The sequence below is a fragment of the Ursus americanus genome, chromosome 25 (assembly GCF_024610735.1).
Source record: "Ursus americanus isolate L20-20 chromosome 25, mUrsAme1.1.p, whole genome shotgun sequence".
Lineage (NCBI taxonomy): Eukaryota > Metazoa > Chordata > Mammalia > Carnivora > Ursidae > Ursus > Ursus americanus.
Genome location: NC_142151.1, coordinates 44,069,829 through 44,079,400, shown reverse-complemented (window position 1 = coordinate 44,079,400; position 9,572 = coordinate 44,069,829). Strand labels below are relative to the sequence as shown.

Below are 9,572 nucleotides of genomic sequence, written 5' to 3'. Positions count from 1 at the left end.
AAATATCATTTTCTGAGGGCACTGACAGCAGTACCATGGCGACTTCCAGTTCTCTCTCTGCCTTCCAGCCTTGCTCTTTAAATCAACTCCATCTAGCGCTCCTTGATGGAGGATGGAGGGTAGAGGGGAGGGTTAAGGGAAGAACCAGGAAAACTCATTCACTGGGATATTTCAGTCGTTACTGGCTTACGTTTGTAAGTACTAACTACTTCCCCAAACGTGCAGATTCAGTTGGCTCTGTTTTTCTTTCCTTCCTCCGCGCCAGAGAATTCAGTTCAAAACTTTTGGTCTTCCAGTTCACTTTTTCCTGATGAATTCTATTGGACAACATCCTCATCTCTCACTGTCTTCCCTCCTTCTTTCCTTCCTTTCCTTTTCCTTCCTTCCTTCCTTCCTTCATTCCTTCCTTCCTTCCTTCCCTCCTTCTTTAAAGTTTTATTTATTTAATCTCTACACCCAACGTGGCACTTGAACTCAGGACACCAGTATCGAGTGGCATGCTCTTCTGACTGAGCCAGCCAGGCGCCCAATCAGTCTTTCTTCATCATCATCAACCTCTTTTAGGAGCTCAGAATCTAGCAGAGAAGACTATTTTAAAAAAACAAAGACAAGAATAAGAACATCACCAAAGAATCTCAGTGTTGGAATGATAATACTAATGTCGGTGCAAAATGTATGTTAGACATTACATACGTATCTCTTGTAGGGTAAGGGACCCAACAGAGGTCTTCATAAATGATCAATGAATACATCAATTTTCACACTACTCATTTCCTTTTGCTTACACCTTAGCAATCAGTGCTTATTTATTTACATGTTGGGTAGTGAGTGTTCTAGGACTTTTTCCTATGTATTTATTACATCTACTTGATTCTAAACTCCTTAAGGACAGAGAATTTATCCTTTTTTATTCCTCTTCTACTTCTTACAAGAAGTAGGAAGTTCCTTAAGTATTAAGAAATTGATAAATGCTGACCAGTATGAACCTAAGTCACAAAATTCAATCCCTCACCTGAAGCCCAAGCTTATAAAGAGACAGCACAGGATAGTGGAAAGAACTTTGAATTTGAGTCTGAACAGAGGAGCTGGATTCTAGCCCTGGTTCCATGTATTATTTATCTGTGAAATGGGGATAGTAACATCAAGCCTCACTACTTCCCAGGGTTCTGCTGGCCTCAAATAGAATAGCCTTGAAAAGCTTTCCAAAGGCTCTAACACTGCTTTGCAGCCATTAAAAAGCATGTCTTATATGGACTGACACATAAAGATGTCAGAGATACATGAATGACTCTATAGTCTTCCTGAGGATTTCAGTTGATTTAAAGAAAGAAATATAAGTTCTACTGTTTTGTAAAAAAGAAGTTGCGGGGAGGCCTGGTGGCTCAGTCAGTTAAGCGTCTACCTTTGGTTCAGGTCATGATCCTAGGGTCCTGGGATCCAGCCCCATGTCGGGCTCCCTGCTCAGCTGGGAGCCTGCTTCTCCCTCTGCCGCTCCCCCTACTTGTGTTCCTTTTCTCGCTGTCTCTCTCTTGTTCAAATAAAATCTTAAAAAAAAAAAAAAAAACAAAAAAAACCAAAACGTCATGGAAGAGCATGATTCAAAATTTTGATTCAATTTTTTAAAAGATTTATTTGTTTTAGAGAGAGTGTATGCACATGGTAGGGAGGGATTGAAGGAGAGGTAGAGTCTTAAGCAGACTCAGCACTGACTGTGGAGCCCAACATGGGACTTGTTCTCACTACCCTGAGATCATGACCTGAGCTGAAACCAAGAGTCAGCTGAAACCAACCGCACCACCCAGGTACCCCTGATTCAATTTTTATTTAAAAACAAAAACAAAAACAGAACAACCAACTGGGGCGCCTGGCTGGCTCAGTCAGTATAGCATGGGACTCTTGATCTCGGGGTCATGAGTTTGAGCCCCACATTGGACACAGAGTTTACTTAAAACAAAACAAAAAAACCCTAATATTAAGTCTGTGGATTAGACTCCAAACATTTAATAATGGTATGAAGAGTGAGATTAAGGGAGCCTGTCATTTTTTTACATTTTATATATAAATCATATAAATTGTTTATATTAAACACATATTTCTGTATTTGCATTTGATCATTTTACGATTTCATATAATTTTACTGTAAAAAAATCTTTAAAGCAGGTGTGAAGGGATTTTTAAAGATTTTACTTTTATTATTTGACAGAGAGAGCGAGAGAGCACAAGCAGAGGGAGTGACAGAGGGAGAGGGAGAAGCAGACTCTCTGCTGAGCAGGGAGCCTGACACAGGACTCAATCCCGGGACCCTGGGATCATGAGCTGAGCTGAAGACAGACGTTTAATCAACTGAACCACCTAGGAACCCCATGAAGTATTTTTATAACATTAGACCTAATCCCCAGCATGACAAATTTTTGTTTTATAATTCCATTCTGTGGTTCTATGAGGAAGTGGTGGCAAAAAATAATAAAAGGGACAGAGAGTACCACAGGGTTGGGGTTAGGGGAACAGTGGTGGGGCATAGAACCTAGACCTAGCCAAAGGGCCATGGCCATTAGCTGGGAAAAGGCCTCCTCTTCCTGAGCAGGAACTGACTTTCCTGGAAGAGATAGTCCTCCAGGCCTCAGAACCCAGTGCCATCCTCATGACCCAATCCTCCTGCCTTCTTGTCCATTGGTTCCTGGTTCCTTGGGATGTTTCTCTTCTCCTCAGGATCACTTAAAAGTTCCAAATCAAATAATCATGTGTCCAGCTGGATGGGAAGTCAGAAAATCAGGAGCCTCTTAGTGAAAGATGGTGGTGTGTATCAAGTCTGACACCATGCTGACCTTCCCACTTGAGGAAGAGGAAATGAGTTCAAGTGGAACATACTGACACCCTACTCAGCTGCTCACATACCCCAGAGGAGAAGGCCTCTCAAATAGCTTGATACTTCTATCTGGGCCAGGACCAAGGATAAACACTTCTGGGAATCACCCAGCCACTGGGATGGGTTGGAAAGTTCTATACCCAATCACAGCTCCATCCATTCATTCTCATACCCAGATCTGGTTAGGCTCAGCTGGATTGAAAAAGTTTTAAAATAAAATATAAAAGCAAACACTTATGTGGTGCTTACACTGTGGGCCAAGAGCTGTTCCAAGCACTTAAATACAATAATGCTTTTAATTCTCAAAAGAGCCCTATGGGGTAGAGACTATATTATCATCGCTGTTTTACAGATGAGGAAACTAACAAACTAACAAATTTGAACCCAGGCCCCGGTTGGGCTCCGGTTCCATGCTCTTAACCAGTTGCCTGTACAGCCTCTCAGCAGAGCATCAGAAGCAGTGTTTTGCAGGCAGTGTGCGCCTGGTCAAGCGAGCTCTCCTTTGATGCATACGGGCAGATACCAAAAAGTGGACCAGATGGCTGAGGCCAAACACTCCCAATCTCTTGCCCTTCTCCCAGGACAGGGCTTGGGATGAGGGAGCAAGGCTAGAGGGGGAAAAGGCACGTCGGCAAAGACCCGGGGGACGCAGGCAGCACCTGTCATAGAAGGGGCGCCGGGCAGGCAGCGAGACGTCGGCAAAGACCCGGTGGACGCAGGCAGTACCTGTCATAGAAGGGGCGCTGGGCAGGCAGTGAGAAGACGTCGGCAAAGACCCGGGGGACGCAGGCAGTACCTGTCATAGAAGGGGTGCCGGGCAGGCAGCGAGAAGCACAGTTTGGCTTTGGCTTTACCATTCATTTGCTACGTGCTCTTTATAAAAGAAATTTACCAGCACCTAGTAGTAACACACTGCATGGCATACAGTGGATGCTTAATAAAAATATATTTAAGGCTGAATGGACAATGTCGAAAATACCTTGGAGTTCTTAATGCCCCGTGCATCTGACAGGAGAGAGCCCTCCCCAGTCTATCTGCTACCAGCCCCTTTGGAGAAAGCTCAGCAGGGACAAAACTAAAGGAACTTCATTAGTCTGTCTCTTCTTCCTATTTCCTTAACGCTTAGGAATGTGGGGCCCCCTCATGCTTCCATTGATAAATAATTACGGTCATCCCAAACAACAAATCACTAACTAGGCTCTGGACTCTAGTCTAATAGACTTCCCAAATGGGCAGCTCTGGAAAGCCGGGTGTAAGCTAGTCTGTCTCCTCCCCAGATGTTTACTGAGCACAGCCATGAGCAGAACACCCACCGCGTGTATGTATGGAGGAGACAAAGGCAAATGAGACACAACTTGCTCCTGTCCTCAAGGAGACCACACTATGGTAGACAGAGATGGAAAGTCTACAAATAACTCTAAAATATATCTAGGTCCAGCTCAACAGGGCGGAAAGAGGAAGTGGAGTTTTGCAAGAAACTCTGTCTTAGCCTCAAGATGGGGGAAGGAAAAGGTATCTGTTTTTCTGTACTTAACCTCAACTTCTATTCCCTGCAGTCTGGGTGGGGGACCTTTTTTTTCCCCCTGCACTGAATAGGGACCTGAGACCCCTACCCGTTCCTCCCCGTTTCCCCCTGCAGAAGCGCATCCCTGCTGCATTCCTGCAGCACCAGCTGATGCTATCTCTCCACACAGGTTGGAACTTGCAGGTCCTGGGGCATCTTGCACCTTCCTGTCTGGAGAGCAGCCTGGGACCCAGGGAAATCACGTCAATCCCTTTGCCAAAGTGGGTGGGTCCCCCCATCTCCAGCCCTAGCACATTCCAGGACATACCCCTGAGCCTACCCTCCCTTCATCCGCACCTTTCTTAACGCTGGCTCTGCTTCCCCTGAGAAGCCTGGGTTTTGGTGGGAGGAGGAAAGGGAGATAAAATCAGGTGAGGCAGGGAGGGGCCCACAGAACTCGTGTTCCCACTGGTACTGTTTCCTGCCCTGATGGCTTCCTCACCCTCATTGAGGCTGGGTGGGGAAGAGTCAGGTACAGACAAGGTGTCCCAGTCCCTTAGCCATCCACGGTCCTCTCCCCTTGGCAGCCCTTCACTTAGGTTTCATGCGAGGATACAGGACACAGGACCTGGCGGGCCCAGGTGGTGCTGGACAAATGGTGCATTGTGCCACTGAGGCGAAAGGCAGGTAGCATACATGTGCTGAGCTGCAAGCTTGTTTCTGCAGGAAGGTCCCAGATTTGCCCCACTGGGTGGTCACAGAAGCAACTCGAGCACCTAGAATCTCTGTTCAGTGGCATGGGTATTCACCCCACATGCTCCAGAAATTGTCTCACCCTGGATGTGGAGCAAGGGTCTTGCTGGGCAACTAGAGAGGGTACCTGTCCCCAGGGTGACAAGATATAGAAGACCTAGGAGCCTCAGGCACTTCCCACCCATTTCCGCTAAGAGGCAATGCTACAGCTCTCAGTTTAAGCTGGAGACCATCTTAGAGAGGCCAGAAATACAAATGCTTCTGCTGGTGAGCCCACCTCTACCCTCAAACTCTCCAGGTGCCCACTCACCAGAAACTACTGAGGTGGGTACAGGTGAGGATGAGCGAATCAAATCAATGATCGATTAAAAGTGTTTATTTGTAAATGGAAAGGGGAGAGGGAGTAACACAGAGGCAACATTTGGCATCTTCTTTCCAGGCCATGCAGGCCCCACGTGCTCTCCAACCCAAAACACTGGCAGGCGGGGCCCCAGGACAGGCTGAGGGGTCAGACAGTTGCAAAGTCAGTCACGGAGAGGTCTGTACAGCCCTGGAGAGGTGGGATTCAAGAGTCCTTCCCAGCCCCTTTGTCCCGGAACAGGGTTAGAGCTCAGGGGCATAGGGCTCCCCCGTGGGTGAGGGCACCCGCAGCTCAGCATTGTGCCTGACCACGGTGAAGAGCCCCACCACCGCGAGCAGAGCCATCACCATGACAGCAGAGCAGATGCTGAACATGTTCCGAGTGCCTGTTTTGTGATCACTGTCGTGGAGAACTAGGAGCCCCAGGCAGGCCAGTAAGTGCAGGGGCACCCGGAACCAGTTGAGTACGCCAGCTTGCTCTGTCTCAGGGATCACCTTTCTCCGCAGAAAGCTCATGCTGGGAAAGTATAGCCCACAGGCCAATTCGATAAGTAGAAAGGCTATGAAGGACTCCACTGGACTCTCCTGGCCTGGGCTGGTGGAGAAAGTCAACATGAAAAGGGAGAAGACAACGATGAGGACAGCGAGGGAGAGCAGGTGCATGGGCTGAAGGTGGTACCTCTTGGAGGTAGCGATGCGGTACAGGGAAGAGCCGAGCAGGCTGGCGGCCATGAAACTGGAGAAGACAATGCCCAGTGGAGCCCCATGTGGGTCCAGCACAGGCGTCCAGAGGAAGACAAAGATGAAGATGACGCTCTCAAACAGGGCTTGTATGGTGCCTAGCAACAGCACACGGCGGTCTGACAGCAGGCAGCGCAGGCCTCCAGCGCAAGTCCTTGAAAAGGCACGCTGCCGATCACAGTTCTCTCCCCAGTTATGAAGGGCCAGGGCCCCAGCCAGAGCCAAGAGAGGGATGGCAGCCACAAAGGGTGCTACAGGCCCCAGCCCCATCCAGCAGGCCACGGCCTCAGCTGCCACACCTGCCACTACAGCCAGCACATGGTTCCAGAAGGCAGCTCGGGCAAAGGTAGCTGGGATCCACTCAGCAGGGAAGTCATGACGCTCCATGTGTTCATGGATGTACCAGGCCTCGAAGGCCGAGAAGAGCAGGGCTGTGGACAGTCCACCAAGTGCTCGGCCCATTAGCAGTACAAAGTAATCCCAAGAGAGTTTGGTTAAGCAGCATAGAGAGTAAGTGAGGGAGAAGAGGACACAAGACTTCTTACGACCCAGCCAATCCACAAGGGAGGAGGCCACCAGTCCAAAAAGGACTGTGGAAGCAAGGCCACAGACATAGAGGATGGCAATCTGACCCTCCAGGAAGTGGTAATGCTGATAGAGTTTATAGAGGTAGGGGGCCTGGAGCCAGTCAGCTGCCAGCGCCAGGAAGTAGACCTGATAGAAGTCCAGTTGAAACCGAAGGAAGGAGGGGTTGCTGCAGGCCCTTCCAGGGGGCTTAGCCTGGCATCTTGACAGTTCCAACCCCAGGCAGGAGGCCAGGAGGACCACAAAAGCAAGATAGGCAGTCACCAGCATGGCGGGCCCCGGGACGACCTAGGGAAGGAAGGGGGGTTCCGAGTCACATCCATTGCCCAGGTAGCACTGTCAAGGAGCTGGGTGTCTAAGCAGGAGACAGCTCCACCCAACCCCCCCTGCCAACTGCATTTCCCCACCCCTCAACTCCACTCCCCTAGAGCTCAGACCGGAGGGACCAGTTGTGTGGGTGGGAGGAGTGGCCCGCCAGAGCAGGTCTCCTAGGACACTGTGCAGCAGGGAGGGGTAAAAGGGGAGGGGGGGTATGTTGAGCATTCGCCCCACCCTTGCCTGGCATAGCAAAGAGGGAGTCCCTTTAATACAATAATTCCAGCCCCACAAGTTAAGGGGGGTGCTGTCCTTTTCCACTACAGCTTCTGTATACGGCTATTACCTCCCATTCTCTCTGGAGAGCTCGTTTTTGCCCTCAGTCTTTCCATCTGTCGAGGGCATCCCTCCCGCCCGCGCGGCCCTCCCGAGTTGCTTCAGGGTCACAGGCGTGCATCTCGGATTCCCGCTCCTCCAGGTCATAGGCACCCCCCTGCGCCCCCTAGCCCCAGCCCAGCGCTCCAACGCCGCCACACCTGCTTGCACCTCGCCCAGACCCCGTCTCACCTGCTGCCCCGGTCTGCGGGGACGTCCCGGACACGTCCGGCTCCAGGCCGCCGGGCCGCCCTGCCCGCTCTACCTCCGGCTCGGGCTCCGGCTCGGGTTCCAGCAGCGCGCCCGCCCCTCACAGCCTGCTTCCGGGAGCCGGGTAGGCCTCTGGCCGCCGCCATGATGGCCCCGTCACGTGACCGGGTGAGGCGTTCAAGCCCCGCCCCTGCTCCGCCTTCTGCCCCCCCCCCCCCCCCCCCGCCACGGGCTCTCAACTCCCCAAGCCAGCGGTAAAGAGTAGAGGTGGTAGCGGTTGCTGCTCTCGCTCTGACCCCCTCCGCTGCCTTCCCGTGACACCCGCTCCTTCGACTCCCGGGTACCTGCGGGGCCGCCCCGAAATAAAGACCCATTTTCTCTTTCTCCCTCCGTAACATGGAGAACGCCGGCAGTCCCGCAGACTCGTGGGCTGGAGCATCCGAAGGAACACCGCTGCCCTAAGCCGAGTCGGCTCCCGGGTTTTCCTCCTCTCTCACTGTAGTGACCTCTAGGCCCGACGTCAGTCTGGCCCAGACACCTGAGGCAGGCTGTGTGGTGTTAAGGACTTGGACTCCGGCAGGAAGACGGGCTAAGGCTCAAATCCCATCCCTGTCGTTTAACCAACGCGTGACCTTGGGCAAGCCACATTACTCCTTAGTGTCCTAGTTCCTTTGTCCAGAGAGCGGTGCCCAAGTAAAACAGGCTGAAGTTCAGCCCTGTTGCTGAATGCCCACCTTCTGGCACTTACCAGCTGTGTTACCTTGGAAAGGTTTTTTTCCTTATACCCCAGCCTTAGTAGTATCTCCAATGGCTTCCCACCTCACTAAGCGTAACAGCCAAAATCTTTACAATGACCTACAAAACCCTCTATTCCCTGTTCCTGCACTACTTCTCTGACTTCATCTGCAAATCTCCCTCTAGACTCTTTCTACTCAGGCCTTTGCATACCGTGCCCTGAAACGTTTTGGTTCTTCTCCCAAATACCCACATGGTTCCCTCCAGCCCCTCCAGTTCTCTGTTCAAATGTTGACTTCTCAGAGAGGCCTTACTGGGAGACCCTGTTTAAAACAGCAGCTCTTGGGACGCCTGGGTGGCTCAGTTAAGTGTCTGCCTTTGGCTCGGGTCATAGCAGGGAGCCTGCTTCTCCCTCTCAGTCGGCCTGCTGCTTCCTCTGCTCGGGCTCTCTCTCTCTCTCTATCTCAAATAAATAAATAAAATCTTAAAAAAAAAAAAGACAGAGAGACAGCGAGAGAGGAAACACAAGCAAGGGGAGTGTGTGAGGGAGAAGCAGGCTTCCTGCTGGGCAGGGAGCCTGATGCGGGCTCGATGCGGGGCTTGATCCCAGGACCCTAGGATCATGACCTGAGCCTAAGGCAGATGCTTAACAGCTGAGCCGCCCAGGTGCCCCAAATAAATAAATAAATAAATAATCTTAAAAAAATAAAATAAGACTGCAGCACCACCACCTCCACTAGTAATCTGCTTGCTGTCCTTCCAGCCTCTATTCCCCTTTGCTGCATTTTCTCCATAGCACTTAACACTATCTGGCACACTATATATTTTACTTATTTACTATCTCTTCTCCCTACAGATTTTTATCTATTTGTTCACTTGTATTCCCAGTACTTAAAACAGTTATTGAGGGGCACCTAGCTGGCTTAGTTGGAAGACCATGTGACTCTTGATCTGGGGAGTAGGTGGGAGTGGGGGTTCCAGCCCCATGATGTGTATAGAGATCAATTTAAAAAAAAGAAAGTTAAAAAAACAGTTATTGATAAGTAAAAAGAATTCAATAAATAAATGGATAAGGTAATCCAGATAAATCAGTCTAAAAAGTGCTGGCCCATATTAGCTGGTAACAGT

At 50.3% G+C, this 9,572-nt stretch overlaps 1 protein-coding gene across 1 annotated transcript; it reads right to left on the bottom strand.

The window, feature by feature from the left end:
* Positions 1-5,484: 5,484 nt before the first annotated feature.
* On the bottom strand, positions 5,485-7,864 carry SLC61A1 (solute carrier family 61 member 1). Its single transcript, XM_045800949.2, has 2 exons — positions 7,692-7,864; positions 5,485-7,097 (listed from the first exon to the last, which is right to left on the bottom strand). The coding sequence occupies exon 2, from the start codon at positions 7,077-7,079 to the stop codon at positions 5,727-5,729; it is 1,353 nt and encodes a 450-aa protein (XP_045656905.1). The 5' UTR covers positions 7,080-7,097; positions 7,692-7,864; the 3' UTR covers positions 5,485-5,726.
* Positions 7,865-9,572: the final 1,708 nt, after the last annotated feature.